The 20848-nt window shown below is 34.3% G+C and overlaps 1 protein-coding gene across 2 annotated transcripts in view; it reads left to right on the top strand.

Moving 5' to 3' along the window:
- Positions 1–20848, top strand: part of LOC135836967 (uncharacterized) — a 94399-nt gene that overhangs the window by 32443 nt on the left and 41108 nt on the right. For both annotated transcript variants that reach the window (XR_010557108.1, XM_065352061.1), the window contains exon 3: positions 12519–12649. Coding sequence is in view for 1 of the 2 variants with exons in the window: in XM_065352061.1 (XP_065208133.1) it covers positions 12519–12649 (131 nt within the window). In the remaining variant the exon portion in view is untranslated. The remainder of the gene's footprint in view (positions 1–12518; positions 12650–20848) is intronic.

Below are 20848 nucleotides of genomic sequence, written 5' to 3'. Positions count from 1 at the left end.
CGACATTTTGAAGCGTTGAATAAAAAAAATCGAATGGGAAATGCTATTGAAAGTTCCGAAACGTCGCGAGCATGCTTTAATTTTTCGATTATATCGCACGTATGTAGTAGGTACGAGTACGTAATTGTATCGAGTAAGTGAATGATAAACGCTCTCTTCGTTGATCGATTATTTTTTTCATTTTATGAGAGTAATGAGTCGAGGCGAAAATAGCATCGAACCTCGTATCAACGTGGTTGAAATAAAATCAGATAATTGAAAAGGCAATAAAGGCATAAAGATATGTACTCGTATAGTACAAATTTGTATACGAATGTATAGAGAGGTAAAGGTTATCGAAATAAATTAACCGTGGTGATTTGTAATGTTAATAAAATACGATATCGCGCTATGTATTTTTTTCACCGTTTTAGATAACGATGGATTGTACTCGTAACATGGGATGATGTGTGCACTTTTTTTTGGATTTGTGGAATTTATTACGTATTTCTTTTTTCCTTTACATGTGAAATTATTGAGGTTGATAAAATACGAGTACGCGAATGCGATGCAATTGTGTAGAAAATTTTGAAACGAAAAGGTACAAACGAGGCGGAAGTTGGAATTTGTGGTGGTTTTATTCTGCACGAAACTCATCTACTTGTGTCTCTGGTTTTCTATTTCCCTTTTTGACGCGATGGCGGGATGACCGGATTTGTTGTACTGACCTTGGAAATATGTACGAGTGCTATGCATAGTAGAGAACGTTATCAGAGCCTGCATGGGTTATTTTTGGAACAGTATGTACTTATGATGGTGGTTTCATTGATTTATGATACGAAACTATGACTGAACTGGTTTTTTCTCTTTCTATTTTTGGGTGTTTTCTCGTATAGATGTCGACTACGTGGACGCAGATGCTGTGACATTAATATACAACGTGATGACATTTTTCAAATAGTTTTGTGTTGTTTGCTTGGATTAGTGTATTGAGTCGAGATACTGGTTTTGGGGGTTTGTTTGTCGCCATGGTACGGTGTTAATGAGAAACATACCTACGAGGTACGAGAGTGTCGAGTAGGATGGTATCGATTTTGGAATATTGCCGAATATGGTATAAAATAACGAGTACACAGACTTGACCTAACTCATTCGAAGGTTTACGTAGCGAAATTTTGCGAGGAAATGGGCCCGAAGGTGTTTCAAGAATTATTTTTATTTTCGGGGATAATTTTTTTCGCAAGGCTCTCCGTAGTCTATTTTCGAAGTTCAAAAAATTACAGACAGTAGGTAAGCAAATTTTTAAGAAAAAAAAAATCAAAAAATTTCCATTTGATTAAACTATAGGTAGGTAAATCCAATCGACCTAAGCAAAACCCTGAAGTTGATCTATCGTTCGCAAATGATCGACTGAATTGACTCGATCGAAGCGAATTTTCCAAAAATCATTTCCAAGTTATTTTTTTACCATTTTTGAATTTAGTTGTCACCATTTTCGCTGATCGTTTTCATCGAACGAATCATTCGCGAGCCAGACTTTGAGATCAATTCATCGTTCGCGAACGACGAACGAAATTGGCTCAGTCGAATCAAATTTTTTTTCGAGATCATTTTGGTTTTCTCATTTGCCAATTTTAGAACGAGTTATTATTGCCATTCGATAGTATTCTTGTCTAGTAAATAATTCGCGATTGCAAGATAATCGTTCTCGAACGATTTATTCGAAATCGAATTGTACGAGATGGTGGATTATGTAGGGGAATTTTGATGGAGGCGAATTATTCCCTTTAAAGCAGTTTTAAAATGGTTCTTGCCGAACTTTGAAATCGATTCGTCGTTCGCGAACAACGAACGGAATTGACTCATTCGAATCACTTTTTTTCATAATCATTTTATTAGGATTTTCCATTTACCAATTTTGAAATCAGTTATAATTACGATTGATATTTTGATAATAGCAGATTATTCCAATCTCACTGTTTTCAAATGGTTTGAGCAAAACTTCGAAATAAATTCATCGTTCGCGAACGATTAACGATGATGGGTTATAATATCAAAACCAAGCTTTCGTTCACGAATGATTCGTTTCAAAAAATGTGATTTTTTTCGCGAATGAATTGCTCGAAATTGGAATGGTTGATTTATAGTTTTGAAAATTCTTACCAAAACTGAGTCTTTGCTTACAAATTATTCATTAGGCCTATAAAAAAATTCGATTCTCGTTCGGGAACGATTTCCTGGAAATTACTCGAGTGAAAAACTGAAAATTCAAAATATTATCAGAAAATTTGTGCTGAATTAATGAACCGTGGTCTTCGTTCGCATTTCGTTATAAAAATGTGATTCTCGTTCGCGAACGATATGCTTAAAATCAGATTCATTACCTTTATGATTTTTTTTTTAGGGAGAGATTAGCTCTATGCCCTTTCCAAATAAATAAATCCAAGTTCGCGAACGATTGCCCATCGAAAATGTTCTCCAATTTCCTTAAAGTAGTTCTAATTCGAATCGATGAATGCGCAAACCATCAATATGTGCACCTACGTAAACAAAACCACTGCACTTCGAGCAGTTTTGTAAATTTCATCGTATACACTTGGAGAAGTATACACGTGTTCGTAGGAAATTTCCTATGTATGTTGGTCACAGTTTAAAACGCCAGCTAATGTAAAATTGAACGTTTTATGAGTAGAACACGCGATGTAATTTCTACCTGTTTACCACATCTCTTCTAATTTCCCAGACTTTCGATCGAAGTTTACTTTTCATAACCCCGAAATGAGGAACTTTCATTCTTAATAATTCAAAGCTAAAGCCACAGAGATGGCTCATTTGAAGATACCTAATACCTACCTACCTAACCACCTATAGGTACTCAACTCACTTACACCTGCAGCAATCCTGTGAATTTGGTACATTACATATTCTTACATAAATTTACAGCATGGTTCCTAACCTTTCATACGAATGAATTAGGACACCGAAAAAAATTTCGCGTTACCCGCACCCGCACCTCAGTCTCATCGCGATGATGATGGCAATGACGACGCCAGCAGACACGTCTAGCTGGCAACGATTTCCATAAGTATCTATAGGTGCTAGAGTAGGTAGGTAATATAGCGTACCAGTAGTATACCATAAATTATATCGATTCACAAACCACGTTCGCTTTTAGCGAAATGGAAAGTAAAGTAACGTCGCAGTCGAGGGTTCAATACCATACTGGCCTTAGTATTTTTCCATTTTTATTTTTTTTTTTAATTTAGCGAGATAGCGTCGTCGCCATCGCGGTGTGCGACGACAACGATGATGTAATTAACTTCGTTTGCTCGTTTATCGCTCGATATGCCATGCTATGATGATTTCATTAACTTTGTGCGCCGTCGATATGCGATTATAACGATTAAACCGTTCGTAAAGACCTAAAGAGAAGTGTCAACAAACACCCGACCTTATCCGAACTCTTCAACCGTTACCCTCTGATTCCGGAAATCGTGGGTGAAATTCATCTAGACCAGATGGGCGAAATTTTAACACTGATTTGTCCACGTTGGGTGACGATGTCGGTATTAATGTTGGCGGTGGTGCCAAAATTAGTCATTTTTAATGAGCTTTACTAGGAAGAGAAATTTTTAAAATTTCATTTTCAAAATTGTGGAGTTTTTTCGAGGGACGGACTGGCCTATGATGTTACCCGGCGATCGCAAGCCCTTCCCATCCGGGGCCCCATGTTTGACCAAAAAATACTATTTTCACTTTTTCTAAACATAAATTTTTGCATGCTTTTGCCCTCACTTCGCTCGGGTCTGTTTGCTTATCTTTTATTCAACAAATTTTAATTTAAAAAGTACCTATTTAGTATTCAAATTCTGAATTGCCAACGAATTGATCAATTCTTCAAGTTTTGAATCAATTCGTTCGTGTAAAAGTCACCTATACAAATCAATTCGTTAGCGAATGATTCGCCAAAAATTATTCAATTCGTTCGTGAATAATTCACCAAAAATCGAGTAAATGAAACGATTCGTTCGCGAATGATTTACCAAAAATTCTTTAATTCGTTCATGAATGATTCACTAAAAAATTATTCAATTCATTCGCGAACGATTCACCAAAAATTGAGTAAATGAATCGATTCGTTCGCGAACGAGCACTTTAACGAATCAATTTGTTCGCGAATGATTCATCAAAAATTATTTAATTCGTTCGCGAATGATTCACTAAAAAATTATTCAATTCGTTCGCGAATGATTCATTAGAAAATTATTCAATTCGTTCGTGAATGATTCACTAAAAATTGGGTAAAAGAATCGATTCGTTCGCGAACGAGTAACTTTTACAAATGAATTCGTTCACGTATGATTCATCAAAAATTATTCAATCCGTTCGCGAATGATTCACTAAAATATTATTCAATTTGTTCGTGAATGATTCACCAAAAATTGAGTAAATAAATCGATTCGTTCGCGAATGATGCACCAAAAATTATTCAATTCGTTCGCGAATGATTCACTAAAAACTTATTCAATTCGTTCGCGAACGATTCACCAAAATTTGAGTAAATGAATCGATTCGTTCGCGAACGAGCACTTTAACGAATCAATTTGTTCGCGAATGATTCATCAAAAATTATTTAATTCGTTCGCGAATGATTCACTAAAAAATTATTCAATTCGTTCGCGAATGATTCATTAGAAAATTATTCAATTCGTTCGTGAATGATTCACTAAAAATTGGGTAAAAGAATCGATTCGTTCGCGAACGAGTAACTTTTACAAATGAATTCGTTCACGTATGATTCATCAAAAATTATTCAATCCGTTCGCGAATGATTCACTAAAATATTATTCAATTCGTTCGTGAATGATTCACCAAAAATTGAGTAAATAAATCGATTCGTTCGCGAATGATGCACCAAAAATTATTCAATTCGTTCGCGAATGATTCACTAAAAACTTATTCAATTCGTTCGCGAACGATTCACCAAAATTTGAGTAAATGAATCGATTCGTTCGCGAACGAGCACTTTTACGAATCAATTTGTTCGCGAATGATTCATCAAAAATTATTTAATTCGTTCGCGAATGACTCATTAAAAAATTATTCAATTCGTTCGTGAATGATTCACTAAAAATTGAGTAAAAGAATCGATTCGTTCGCGAATGATTCACCGAAAATTATTCAATTCGTTCGCGAATGATTCACTAAAAAGTTATTCAGTTCGTTCGCGAACGATTCACCAAAAATTGAGTAAATGAATCGATTTGTTCGCGAACGAGCACTTTTACGAATCAATTTGTTCGCGAATGATTCATCAAAAATTATTCAATTCGTTCGTGAATGATTCACTAAAAATTGAGTAAATGAATCGATTCGTTCGCGAATGATTCACCAAAAATTATTCAATTTGTTCGCGAATGATTCACTGAAAAGTTATTCAATTCGTTCGCGAACGATTCACCAAAAATTGAGTAAATGAATCGATTTGTTCGCAAACGAATCACTTTTACGAATCAATTCGTTCGCGAATGATTCATCAAAAGTTATTTAATTCGTTCGCGAATGATTCACTAAAAAGTTATTCAATTCGTTCGCGAACGATTTACCAAAAATTGAGTAAATGAATCGATTCGTTTGCGAACGAGTCACTTTTACAAATCAATTCGGTCGCGAATGATTCACTAAAAAATTGTTCAATTCGTCCACGAATGATTCACTAAAAATATTTCGTTCGCGAATGATTCACCTAGAAATCAATCAATTTGTTCAATCACCAATCGGTTGTGAATGATTCGATTCACTTTGCTTATAACATACCAATTCCTGTACAATAGTTTCACAAAAACTGAATCAATCGTAAATTAATGATCCGTTTGCAAATGATTCACCAGGAAATCAATCAATTTATTTAATCACCAATCGTTCGTAAATGATTCGATTCGATTGTAAACAAATCAATAGCTATGCAAATGTTTTAAAAAAAGTGAATCAATTCGTTTGTAAAAGATTTTTATTTCAAGAAAACGTCGATCTTCTCTCGCATTTGCGCGTATTTTTTTTTTACAAGTTGAACTTTGAAATAATTTATTATTTTTTATACTTTTCAAGTTTTCACGTGAATGAACATTGTTTTTTTCTTCTCGAATCAAGTTTTTGTTCTCGTTTCGCTCAGTTGTGTTTGCTTTTCATTTTCAAAATAGAAATTTTTTGAAACTCAACATTCAAATTATAAAATTTTGAAACCAAAAAAATGAACAATTTTTTGAAAAACTCGCTGTTTTTTATCTTATGAAAATACAAATTTTTGAACGCTTTTGCCATTGCTTTGCTCAAGCCAATTTCTCGTATCTCTTTCCTAAACTAAAGAAAAAATCCACGTTTGAATCTTCCATAAATTCAAAAACGAAAATAACAATTTTTCAATGAGCCTTAATGTGAGTATTAGGAGAAAGAGTGGATAGTCTAGACAGGTGAATAGTATGGACAAATCAGGTCACTCTTCCCCCTCTTGAAAAACCTTTAGTTCTGTTCTTATTATACTTTGTCTCCCTCTCCCCTCAAAAAAAAGTTGTTGCCCCAATTACTTATTGTAGACTCGTTCTGTGTTTTTGGGTATTCATCGAATCATTTTTGAGGTGTGAGGGGGTGGGGTGCAAACGTTCTCTATTTTGTTTGGTAAAAATAGTTCCCAATTCAGAAAAAGTCATTCGAAAAATGTGTGAATAACCCTCTTATCCTTATCTACCTGTGATTATTTTTGAGTGACCGACGATGACCACCTACACGTAATAAAGCTATACAAATTACGAGTTCTTTCACTCCAATGTGCTCGTACTGTGTGAAGTTTGTGTGCCCTCAATGTGCGTCTCTGGCTTGAAGCCATCTACATAAATGCACACTCTCTAGTCTCTACAGCAACACTGTAAAGAATGAAAATTGATGGCTCGAAGCTCGAACTAGCGCGAAAGAAGACCGCCGCGCCGGCCGGATCAGATCGCAGCAGCAATGTGTGTATAAATGATGCAGGGGTACCCCAATGTATTATGCTTTTTCTTTGCTTTCTTAAAATAAGCGACGATGACGACGACATAGTGGACGGCCAAAGAAACCACGTTGTTGTATAATATAATTATTTATACAGATTTCTTGGTATTCCACAATGGTATGTATTGTGGTACTGGTACATGTGGGTAATGCGAAGCGCGACAACTGCAGGTGTGTGACGATATTTAGTTTACTTTAGTTGTATAGTTGTAGCCAGGTAAAGTGAAGCATAGGTTTCGTACGAATTGTGTAATGTACCTGCCAAAGTATTTTTTAGTACATACATGTGACTGACTGTGAGTTAATAGTCGACCTAGCTACCGGTCACGTGGTGTTCACGTGAGTCTGATTGTGGTGAATGTTTGTATTCTAATGGTTCGGAAGTCGGGTTCGAAACCACGTTGTCTTTATTTTACATAGTATATCGAGAGTATTTACTAATAAGTGAGTGAAAAAATTTCGCTTTCAAAATGTCAATATGGTCGGTATCAGTATTGAATGTGTAGGTGTAGGTGGACGATTTTGTGCACTTGGTACTTACGAAGCACTCTGTAGTGTGAAATTATTCATCGACTGACCGGCCGGCCGGCTCGTTGCTCGACTGGGGTACTAGTAAGACGCGACGCTGACGAGGATGACGATGACGACGACGACGACGCGACGCCATCAAAAATAATTTTCTGTTGGTCGATCGGTCAGCCCAAATTGTTGTTTCATTGATTACTTTCGAGGAGGTGCACTCTGTCACGCGAAAGAGTTGGAATTTTTCTTGAGATGTACGTGATCGATTGAGAGTGATGATGAAGAAAGATAATGCAGATTAGGTCTTTTCAGTATTTTTGAAGAGAACCTTTAAAGCTCGTTAACTTTGATTGGGGTGAAATTTGACCTACTGAAAGATCATGTCATCCACATTTCAGGCCCAGGGTTTAACTTTGAGCTGCCGAAGTTGATTCTTAGATTTTTGGCAAATTTTCGAAAATGGCTGAAGCATTTTTTACAAAAAAAAAAGAGTAAAATATTTAAATATTCGTACTTTGGAAATCGCCTTCTACGATGAAGTCAATTTCTTAAATCGATTGCAAAAACTTCTAAACCGATCGATCTGGAGCATCCAGCAAAAGTTGGTTCTCTAGAAAGCTTCACAATTAACATCATGATTATTGGAAGCTTCAGACCGGTTTAAAAAAATGTTAATTTGCATCTCAATTCTTTTTTCCTTTTTTTTTTCAGAAAAAAAAATGGGAGAATGTTTTCATTAAGTATAATTATGTAATTCTGAACATTTGGATCGACTGTTCTTATAATTCCTACAAATGGTCGATTCGGGCATGATTTTCCAAAATAATTCATATTTTCATGATGACCGAGTACATACTTTTCGAAAACAGAAAAAATCTCAATTTGATCCAATTTTGCATTTTTACGAAAAACAAGTCAAATTTGCTTTTTTAGAAATTTACTAAAAATTGAAAAAATTAAATCCAGGTTCTGAAGTTGTGCCTTGTGATGTATTTCTAGATGCTCTTTCGATCTTTCTGCTTGGAATTTACATTTATTGGTCCAGTCCACCAGTTTTTAGTAATAATATGTTCTTTTTCTCTCCTTATCTCACCTTCTCCCTTGTTTTTCCTGAATTCGGTTTCAATTTTATTTTCACATCGGAGTTGAAATGAGACTCTGGAAGAGGAAGAACAGGGTGGGGCGTATAAAAAAAGATACTAGGTGAGTTTTTGAAAAATGTGAGATCTACGTGTTTTGAAGTCTTGAATCCGTTCTTGAATGATATGATTTTTTTTTACCTCAAATGCAAATTGGCCTCCAAAAGATGAAGAAGAAGATCGATACTAAGGAATGAATTTTTGCAAAAACTGGAGTGACACATTTTCATTCCTATAAAGAAGACGAGAAAGAAAGGGTGGAGAGTGTGGGTATAAAAGAGTCAATTTTTCAAAAATTTTAATGAGCTTCTCAATTCAGTTTCGACTTTATTTGAAAATAGAAAAAAAAAACTATGTATACTCATTACTCAAGTCTAAGGCGTAAGCATCTAAACATTTTTCGCTTTTGAATGTAGGTAGAGTAAATTGAGCCTCGAAATTTCAGAACTTTATGTAAGATATCAAACTCGAAAGATTTTCAGTTATCAAATCCATAAAATTGGACGCCAAAAAAGGTGGGGAAAGGCGGACGAAGGGGGGAATGTTTTTGAGCTTCTGAATCCAGTTTTATATGATTATATTTTTACCATAAAATTCGAAGCGAGCACCAAATTGCCCTCACTTCGTTCGGGCCTGTTTTCTTTGCTTTTTTGAACGTTGAATTTCTAAAAAAAAAAAAAAAACCATCACTCAAATGCTAAAATATTGAAACCAAAAAAATCAAACTCTTCTAATAAAATACACATTTAACTTCTTCACCTATCAAAGTACGAATTTTCAAAATCTTTTGCCCTCAGTTCGTTCATGCTTGTTTGCTTTTTTCTCGAGCTGGGAATTTCTAAAAAAATCATTACTTACTTATTCAGATTCTAAAATTTTCAAATCGATAAAAATCAAATTTCACATAAAAAACTTGTGTTTTTACCTATCAAAATACGAATTTTTAAAAGCTTTTGCCCTCGCTGGGCTCGGGTTAATTTGTTTCTCTTTTGCAAAATAAGAAATTGAGGCTTTTAAAAATTGAACTAGGAAAACGAAAATGTTTATTTCATGATAGGCTATAACAGGGTGTTCACTCTCTTGGAAAACCTTGATAGGTCAGGAAATTTGGTCGATCTGGAAAAGTCAAGGAAATTTCGTAATTTTCACGCAAAATCTCTGGAATTTAAAAAAAAAACTATTTGCAAATTTCGGATGAAGGCCTGAGAAGAAAGGAAAACATTATTTTTTACTTCTCAAAACACAAGTTTTCGAAAGATTTTTTTTCGAAAACAAAGTGAAAATTTCTGGATAATAAAAATCAAAAAATCAACTCCTCACCAAAAAAAACATCGTTTTTATGCCTCTCGAAGTACAAATTTTCAAAAGCTTTCGCCTTCGCTTCGCTCAAGCCTGTTCTCTTTTCTTTTTCAAAAGTAACTTCCTTTTAAAAAAAAATCATTCCAATTCTAAATTATTTAAAAAATCAAAAAATAAACTCCTCGCATTAAAAAACCCTCGTTTTTAGGCTTCTCGAAGTAAAGATTTTAAAAACCTTTCGCCCTCGCTTCGCTCGGCTAATTTTTTTCTCCGTTTAGAATAACCAAATTTCACATTTTTTTGAGACCTCCAAAAATCCAAAAAATAAAAGAAAAATTTTCATAAGTCATATGAATATTGTATCAATTAGCAAAATCGATGTTTTTCGTTTCACATCAATACATGCCCCCTCTCAAAAATCTGAAAATAACTTCTACTTTAGAAATGGGACCCAACATGATATCTGCCCCGAGTCCTCATCAGTTCTCGAGGCGGTCCTTTGTATTTTCATTCGGCATTTTGTACCCAATTCACCACCCCCTCCCCCTCCCTCACTGCCAGAAAATTTGTAGCTCGACCTCACTGATTGCACGTTTGATTTTTTTTTTTAAATTATAAAAGTTGATAATCAAAGTATAGCTGTTTTTTATCGTACCTTTTATCCGAAGAAGTATCCAGTTCGAAGAGAAATACCCCCCCCCCTCCTGAAACTTTTCTAAAATCAAAGTATGGGGTATCCAAGTATAGAAAATTGGAAAATTGGTCTGGAAAACCTGGAAAAGTCAGAGAAAATGACCTGCCAAAAATAGTGGACATCCTGGCAGAATTATTGTTTTCTCATACGTATTTCGTTTTATTTGGGAAAATTGGCATTTTTTTTCTCATATCAGTCGAAGGTACGAATAAATGGCGTGAACATTTTTTCCATGTTTCCTTCACTTCGCTGTTTTTGCTGTTAAGCTGATGTCAAAGAACCTGCAAATTTTTTTTAATCTGCTAATAGTCAAGAAGAATCTTCAAGAGAGAGAAAAATGGATACCTCATGAAGAAAACAAATATACTCGTAGTTTTATAGACTGAAGATCGGATCTCCTGGTAACGTGTGAATGTTGTGAACGTGTTGCATTCGTCGTATTTTCATTTTTCCAGTTTTTCATCATCTATGTCACACGTGCCTGCATAATCTACCCATATTCTCTATAGAAAACCCGCAAATATTGTAATTTTCACACTCGAGCATCGTATGTATATTGCGCATAATGATAATGCTATTCTCGTTAGCATCTTATTGTACATTATACGACCGACCAGAGACGTTAAAAAGTTGCAAAGCAGCGTATATAAAGTTTACGGAGAAGTGTTACTATGTAGTATGTACCTATTTATGTGTGCAAAAGATGACGTTATATGTCGCGAATTCATCGTCAACGACCGGCGACAACAACGTCTTGTCTTGTCATCAAAAAGTGCAAATTAGTTTCACACTACGATTTTACGATCTGTTTACAGACAGAAGATACTCGTCGTTTATGTCTACGAGTGTGGTAAAATGTGCGAGAGTGTATGTGTTGATTTAACAAACAAAAAGCACTCGAGTACCTATTCGTTTGTATTAGAATATCTGCTGTCTGGTTTACAGCTTGGTAGACGGTTTCGGTTTCCCTTTCAATATTGTATGTACCAAGGAGTGTACAGAATACATAAGTAGGTATTGGTTGGCACTTGGAAGGTAAGGCAAGGTATACATAGATAGGTGTGTGTATGATGTGTACTTGAATCTACCATACTACGTAGACATACGTTACCTATATATGTACCTATCTACTTGTGCTTTTGAAAACCTCGTAAATCATATGAGTATTACCATGGTACCTATGGTGGATTTGAATACGCGTTCATTAACAAGGTATTTATTAACGTCGGTCGCGTTTTCGTACATATATAAGAAAACAAGTTCTTTCTTCTATTTTTAATACCCAAATTAAATTTATGCCAAGCTAGAAAATACCATCTACCCAAACATGGGCGAGGGAAACAAAATCACCTATGTGGTTGGAATTCGACAGCACATTAGAGCGAATTTGAAGATCAAAAATGCAAGAGGCGATGAGGCAATGAGGCATATACTCCTGTGTCTGTTGTACCAAAGGCACAGAAAAGATCACAACATACTCGTAGACAAACGCGAATAATTAGAGGGTAATCTACCTATACACAGCTATTCATTCGGGCTCAACAACTCAACAAGTTGATTTGCCACCCGTCGTTAGACCACTGTTACCTACCATTATTTTTGTACCTCTATACCTATCCACAATCGAATCCTATACAATTTGAAAAACGTATACTGTTGTACATGCATAATACTCCTAATAGGTATGCGAAACAGAAGTTCTTTGTTTTTGCCTACATACTCGAATGCACAAGTATAGACGTAGTACTGCGTGTAATTTTCCATTCGTTCTTGACGTTCTTATTACCTTTGGCTTTACATACCTATTAATCTACGATGTTGTATGTGTCTTGTGATTACAGATCGTAGAAGATGCGGAGAAGTTATCGTCTCGTATGAACCATCGTGGTGCCTGCGCTTGCGATAATGATACTGGTGACGGAGCCGGCGTTTTGACCGCTATTCCTCATGAATTTTTTCACGCTATACTCAAGTAAGTGTACGATCAGATACTTATGTTGAAAATTATTTTAGAATGGGAATTGTTGCCCAATATATTTTGCAAATCTGGGGGAGGGGGGGCTATTTCGTAAAAATATGAGGAATTATAGTAACTCAGAATTTAAGAAAAATGATGATTAGATCAAAAATTGACCGGTATAATTTTTCCTGTGAAATGTGGAGAAATAATAATTCTGCGAATCGAAATTTTGGCATTTGAGAAATTATTCCACCGTGAATAGCCATAAATCGTTAGAATACCAGGACCAGGTGTTTCATTCGAACCATGGAATAATTTGTATGGTAATTCAGCAACCCAAACTACACAAGCGTGGATCGGTCTGTCGACTGGAGAAATTGAAGGAGCAAAGTTTGAATTTGAAAGTGGTTAAGTTGACGTTGGTGAAATTTTTCTACGGAGCCAAAGTCCCAATTTTTGTTAACTGAAGAAATCTTGCATTTTAAAGTGGATTCTTTTTTTGATTGATTGAAAAATTATTGTTCCCAAAATTTTTTCACAGTCTACCATTTTCATTTCAAAATGGCCATTTCTTTTCACAATTATGAAGCTTGAAATGTCTTTTTTTCTGCCTCAGTCAAAAATTATACTTTTTGCCAACATTTTGCAAAAAATCCCCTTTCATTTTAAAATGAGTATTTTTTCAATTTTTTTGGGGAGGGGAAGAGTGTTTGTAATATGAAGTGTAACTTTCATTTTTTCTGCCTTCGTAAAAAATTCTACTTTTGTGCCAAAATTTGCTAAAAAAATCTCTTTTCATTTCAAAATAGTCAAGTATTTTTCCAAAATTGTAAAGTTCAAATTTCTTTTTGTCTGCCTTGGTATAAAAAATTCTATTTTTCTGCCAAAATTTATCCAAAAAATCTTCTTTCATAGTTCAAAAAGGTTAAAAATCTCACTTTTTGCCAAAATTGATATACAAGTAAAAGTTAAATTTTTTGCCTAAATTGTGAGAAATTTGCCTAAAGTTGTCAAAAAATCTTTTTTGTCACGAGAATTTCCAGCCTTATTATAAAATTCCATTTTTTTCCTCGCCAAAATCATGAAAAATCCTGTTTTTTCTGGTAAAATTATCAAAAAGCACTTTTTCTTTTAAATTACGAAAAACGTTGATTGTTCTACCAAAGATTCTCAAAAATCCTACTTTTTGTCCAAAGCTGCTGAAAATACAACTTAAAAAAAATAGTCGATAAACCTCGAACTTTTCTTATACTTGTCATTGTTAAGACTTTTACATGTTTGGCAAATTCTTTAAAATTTCCAAGTCCAAAAAAATTTCCTTTTTATATATAAAATGCAGCAAATTTTATAAATTTTTACCACTCAGGTGAAATTACTTTTTCAAAAAAATTGATAAAAATTGACTACAAAAATAGGCAACTTTTATGATTTTAACGCGTTGTTTACGCGAAATTGTTCAGGAAAAAATTGAGAAATTGACTCAAAGTTGGCAAATTTTATGATGTTGTCAAAATTATGAAATGTTGTACAAACGTTTTGTAAAAAAATTCAAAAATTTACTGAATTCACAAAAATTGTCAAATGTTGAAGCAGAAAAATTTATTTATGAATTTTAAAGTTTTAAAAATTCCAAAGTTGGAAAAATTGACTTCTTATTTTTAAAAATAGGCACGTAACTTTGCTCCAAATTAAAAAAAAAAAATATTCAAATTCCAAAATTTTGAAACCAAAATAGAAAATATGTACAAGAAATACGTCTTTTTTATCTTTCGTAATAGGGATTTTCTGAAGCTTTTGCCCTCCCTTTGCCCAGGACTTTATGCTTTTCTGTTTCATCAAATTACTATTTCCAAAACAAAATCAATTCAAATTCTAAAATTTTAAAGCCAAAAAAATATGTACCTACCTACTTTTTAAAATGGGAATTTTCAAGTTTTTGCCCTCCCTTCGCTTGAGCCAATTCGTTTGTCTCTTTTCCAAAATAAAAAATATTTTATCTTGACTTCAAGCTCATGAAGCAAAAAAAGCTCTTATAAAATTTTAATGGGTGAAGTTGGCAATTTTGATAACAAGACTTGGCATTTTCAGCGATTTTGCCCCCCCCCCTTCACAATTGACTAATTGAGGAATCACTTCGAGTGGTCCCTGGTCAAAAACCATTCTCAGTTACAATTATTGAAAAAGTTAAAATAATGTGTATTTTTAGAGATGGTTTTCGGATAATTTTTTCGATTTTGCTTTACGATTTTTCAAAAATTTTGAAATTTAATCAAATTTTATAAGAATACTGTAAAGGATTATGTACTTGTAAAAGTCAAGTCAAGAGTGTGAAATTAAAATTTTCATCTTATCGTCATTTCAAAGTTCAGACTGAATTTTTATACCTCCTTCGCTCATTCAAAGTGCACAATGACCCTTCTTCCTCTTACAATATTCATATTATTTCTGACTATGAGACATATTTTTAATTTCGTCAAACTCGCTGCGAACATTTCTTTAAAATCTTTCTTTACTCGTATACGTAGTTTGAAAACGAACCGAACGTGTGGGCGTCGATTTGACAATCGTGTCGTGAAATTTGTTTGAAAATTGAATCGTACCTAGTATATCCCGATGTAAGTAGTAATTTCTATAGCGAAAGAATTTCTCCTTCGAGTAAGTATAACGAAAAGTTGAAAAGAAACGTCGCGCTTGGGGAAATGAAATTTATGGCTTCGAGTGTCTTTCCGCTGTGTTGTGTTCGCTGTGTCATTCGTCGAACTACTATATCTAATATTTACTTTATAAATATTACTAAAAGAATATTTTCCCGGTGGAAAACGAAGACGGAAATATTAAAAGTTGTACGAGTAATATGGTTGTGTCGGGTTTGAAAACTTGCGGTGGCTGGAGTGGTGATGTTGAGAAAAGAATTATGTTGTTGGTTTTAGGAAAGGGGAAGTTTGAGTTGGAAGAAATGGTGTTGGGAAAGTGCTCGAAGCTGCATGGAGCTAGTGTGAGACTGGGTTCGATTTTCTCGACCTTGGAAGCCTTGGAAGACCGTTTCGTTTAATGTGATTCGGTATGTTTTTATGTGAGAAGGGTGAGGGGAAGGAGGGGGTGTAAATTCAAATCAAATGAACGTGTTTTCTGTGATGAAGTTTGCTTATTAGTTAGGTATTCTTATTAATGAAGGTGGTTCATATCTAAATGATGCCACTATAAAGAAAAATAAACTTTCTCTGTCTTTCAAATACCGTTGACTTCCCTGTTTGGAGCTTTCAAATAGTCGAAAAACTTCAGAACAGAAATAAAAAGGCAAATAAAAATTATTTTACAAATTTCTGTGCTAATAAAATTTTTTTATTATTATTTTTTCGAAGCTTAAATGGCTTGTTTTTGAAAGAGGAGTAAGTATAGAGAAACAACATTTTTTTTAGGGGGCTAGTGGAGGTTTTTTCTAAAAAAAATGTGGGTCATTTCGAGAGGAAATTTCGATACAGAAATTCAAATTTGAAAAAAATTGTTTTATTCGATGCTTATTAGTTATTTTTGCTTTTTTTTATTTCGTCTTCAGTTTTGTGGGTTTTTGTACAGAAGGCCAAGATCGTTTAGGAGGGTATGGGAGGTTTTTCATAAAAATAGAATTATTTAATGCGATCCTGGTCCAAAAATAGAGATTCAAAAATTTTTTTTTATTGATTTTTAATTTGTTTTTCAAAATTATTGAAAAATTTTCTTTTAAGTACCTACTTCTTTCAACTGTGGGAAAACGTTGGATCAAGGATTAGAGGAGGTATTTTATTTTGAAGAGGGGTTTATTTTAGAAAAAATTTTGACGCAAAAATTGCTAATTTTCTGCAGAAATGTTCTCGTCTCATTTTAAAAATTTTTATCAACCTTGAAAAGCTTTCAGTGCGATTTCATTTTCAATTGGGTTCGTTTGAGGGTGAGGGAGGTGCAATTTCTGGAATTTTTTTCTTTCATAGAAGCCAACAACTTCGGGGTGCAGAACCAAAAGAAAAAAAAAATGAAACATCTTACTTTGGTACCCCCCTCCCCAGTCCAAAAAATCATTTTTTTCTGTTGCAAATGAATTCTAGTCTTTTTAACAGGGGTTCATTCAGAGCACCAAAAATAATTTCGTGTAAATTGTGCTTCATTTTTCTGTACTTCAACGGTCTCACGACGTACTGCGTTTAATTTTCGTGGTATTTTACTATCTTCTTCTCGATTCTTGAAACATCATAATCATGCTTGAATTGAAAATAATTTTGATTGTGATGCGTGATTGAATATTAGTTGGAACTATTACGCTATATAACTAGGAATAGTGGAAAAATGTAATCTTTTTTCTTTAAATATTACGAGTGACTAAATTCTTGGATGTAATTATCATTTGTACCTATTTGTACGATTTGCAATACAATTTGCAATACAATTTGCGAAAATTTCACACTTACAACAAAAGAGGGAACTACTTGAACTGACTGACACTCTTCAATTTGAAGGAGATTGAGCTAAATTATCGAAACAGTATGTCTACAAACCCACGAATTCAAAATTTTCATCACCAAAATTATTTTTTAGGTTTTTGGCGAATTTTTGAAATACTTCAAAATTTTTAAAAAACAGTCCTCGTGACGAATTTTCTCGTTCTTAACAATTTTTTTGGAAACAAAACGAAGCGGTGTGAATAATAATTACTTCATTTCAAACTTCTACAATTCGAAAACCACATTTTTTGGGGTCTTTCTGGACCCTGTAGTGAGTTTTTAATTTTCTCAAGGTACTTCAAATTGCTCTAAAGGCCAAAAGTCAACTTGGGTACCTACCTCATTATGGTCATAAAGTTGAATTCAAATTCCTAAAAATGAATCAACCATCTATCGCAGCCAGATTTTGGCCTGGCAGGTTAGAAAACGTGATTTTGCGATCTAATTTGATCTTGTACGAATCAGAGTATTCCTTGTGCTTGTTGGTTTGAAAAATGGGTTTTATGAGCTCGAAGAATCAAGAACAATAATTTTCATAAATGTAGGAACATTTCAAGTGATTTTGAGCCACAAGGTCGCCGATTGCAGGTTCAAGGTCAATTTTTTGTCATCCTCTCGTATTAAAGGAATTTGTAGGATTATAATAACACTTTTATCTAGCCATAATCAATACTTGAAGAGACAGACCGAGATAACATTATTATAGTTTGGTTTCTATTCCATTTGAAATTATTACGATATGTATTAATCGATTGTCGTGTTATCTTTCGAGTACCATTCAGACATTCAATTTTGATTTGTTTATACATGTTGAATTGAGAGACTGTCTTATTCGATACGACCATAAGTACGTTGAGAGACGTTCGTTATTATCTGGCATTTGATACGAATTACGATTGGACCGAAAATAATACTCGTTCGTAGAAATACGAAGTGCTTACTTATAGATAGACCGAACCGGGGATAACGATATTATTTCACGTTTATCGATCATCCTATCTTTCGAGAAAAGTGTCAAAATGATACTTGATGACGATATAATGGAAGTTTTTTGAGTATAGATATAATATATGAACACCAAATGCACACAATAAATGTATGTATTCTCGTTCGGGTGGCCTATACGAATTGAACATCGAACAATTCGATCGAATTTTTCCATAAAAGCATAGATACGAGTATGTGTACGTGTAGTCGTGTAGAATGTTTCAAACCGTATGGTAGAGTAGAGAGAGACAACACCAAGAGGAGGGTAGAGTTTGTATCATCACCTCAGCAAATGAAGAACAGCGAGAAATACGTAGATAGAGAAAGATACGAGATTTATTGGCTCGTTTTGAATTTTCCTCGTCTTCGTTCTCCATCATCAACCCTTTCAATTCGGTTCGCGTTTGAAATAGGATACCACTGTGCACCCTGTATACCGCTTCATCGTGTTCGAGCTTCGAAAACCAACGTAGAAACTTCAAATTGCCACGATTTCGAGTCCGAGTTGGTGGGCATGAAGGGGTATATAGGATCTAATAAAGGATGAACCCTTGGCGCGTGCAAATGACACTTAACAGATGTGGCACCAGCCGAGCTATAGCATCTGTTCTGGGCGAAATTTTCTCTCTTATACTACGTGTTTCGGTGAACCAGCCAATGAAACGATCGCACTGCGGGGGAGTTTGTGTTGATGATGGAATTTTTGCGTGTAAATAAATATCACCTTTGTTGTGTAACTCGTGTAGACCGCAAATTTCTGTATCGGTGGTATTTGAGTGGAGGGTTTTTGTGTGCTTTGAAACATATAGGATAGGTCGAGATTAGGAGACAATTTACTTGTACAAAGCAGAAGAGATATTTGGGAAATTGAGAATGCCTTTTGACCTTTTTTCTTGTAATTAGACCTAGTGACCCTGCGGCTTGTTTTACAATTGAGATGACTTTTCAGAGTGTCTACAGGCGAGAAAGCATGAAAAAGGCGAGAATTTGACCTAGGTAGCGCAAAAGCACGAAAATAGTGCAGAAATTTCTAAAAAAATTGACGTCATTATCAAAACTGTCGTTTTCAATTTTATTAGATGTGTTCTTTTTACACGGATTTTGGCAGGTTTTCGAGAATCTGGATTTTGGCAGATTTAGAATCCACAAGAATCTGCTCGGGTAGCAGCTTTTGAAAATGGATTTTGGATTTTACTTAGAAAAATAAGACTTGAGGTTTTGAAAGATTGGTGAATATAATCTCTGAAGTGTTGAAAAAAAAACGATTTAAAAAAACGTCCAAAATCCAGATTCTCGAAAATCTGCTAAAATCCGTGTAAAAAGAACACATCTAATACTTCTTGAATTTATAAATTTTCAAAAACAACTTCTCTCCTAAAAAATAGGCCTAATGCTATTCAAGCTTTCGATTATTTAATTTTCAAAAACTTTCTCCTTTGCTTTGCTAGGGCCAATTTTCTTTTCTTGTTCAAAACTGAAATTTTCAAAAAATCACTGTTCAAATTTTAAACATGCAAAGGTCAATGACATCAACTTCAGACATGAAAAATAATAATATCAATTGTTGAGTTGATTATTTTTTGAATTGGTATAAATTTTGTAAAACTTTTGCCCTTGCTTCATTCGATGTTTGTGATTGCTCTGAAATTAACAAATGTCACACCAGTCTTCAAACGTGACTTTTTCTGAATAACACAAAAAAAGTTGGGGAAAATGGGACTGGAGAGGGCTTAAAATTGTGTGGAACAATATTACATACTTAGATCATATCAATTATGTCTTGAGCTAATTTTGGACTTAGACGCCAATTTGGAGTAGGTGTTGTTAGATGAGTTGGGTATTTCTTCAATTTCTCACATTTGATCAAGACATTTCATGATTAATAGCTGGATATGTTCTTTTATGGAGGTTAATTTGAGTTATTATTGAAGCTGGAGGTTGCATACAAACCAGAGTCCTGCACGGTGTAGTTAAAAGTTATCTGCGTTAGTTGCGTGTCGAGTGCGGTAAGCTACCAAATATAACTCATCCAAAAGCAGTTATATCCGCGTTAGCCTATGCGGATAATTTTGTAGTTGAAATAACTAAACTATCTGCGATTATACTGCGTTCTTATTGGAAATGTAATGTTTGATTCTGTCTTATCTGTTTGATAAGTCACCAAAATGTATTGATGAGACACCAGAGAACCAAATGCGGTTAACCTATAGTTGTTATTAACCTAACTTACCACTGGTTGCACGCGCCGACAAAAGTAACTGCAGTTGCAGTTAGTAACCTGTAGTTAGATTAACCGATAGCTCCGGTGGTTATCTGGCTTTTTCAACTACACCGTGCAGTACTCTGGTATAAACCAAGGGCTCTTAGTAATAATTCACATTATTCTGTTTTGAAAGATTTCCATCTTCTTGATATTGGTGTTTGATGTACTTAGCCATGTTCAGAGATGGAATCAATTCAATTATAATCAATGCTACATCGAATATTTTTCTCAAAATAATCGAACATAATCACCGAATAATCGACCGATTAAATCAGCCAATAAAACATGACATCATGTGGGGCATTTGGTACCATTGACCAATCAAAAAGGCTGAAATAAAAGATCCGATTAATCGACGATGTCCCAGTTATTTAATCAGAACCCAAATAATCGATTATAATCAGTAATTGTTCCATCTCTGGCCATGTTATGTTATACATCCATAAGTTGAGATGGGTCTAAGCCATTGACTTTTTAGATATGGAC

This window comes from Planococcus citri, chromosome 2, assembly GCF_950023065.1.
Source record: "Planococcus citri chromosome 2, ihPlaCitr1.1, whole genome shotgun sequence".
In the NCBI taxonomy this organism is placed as follows: domain Eukaryota; kingdom Metazoa; phylum Arthropoda; class Insecta; order Hemiptera; family Pseudococcidae; genus Planococcus; species Planococcus citri.
Note: the sequence above shows the minus strand (reverse complement) of the source record. Positions and strands in the feature narration are given on the sequence as shown.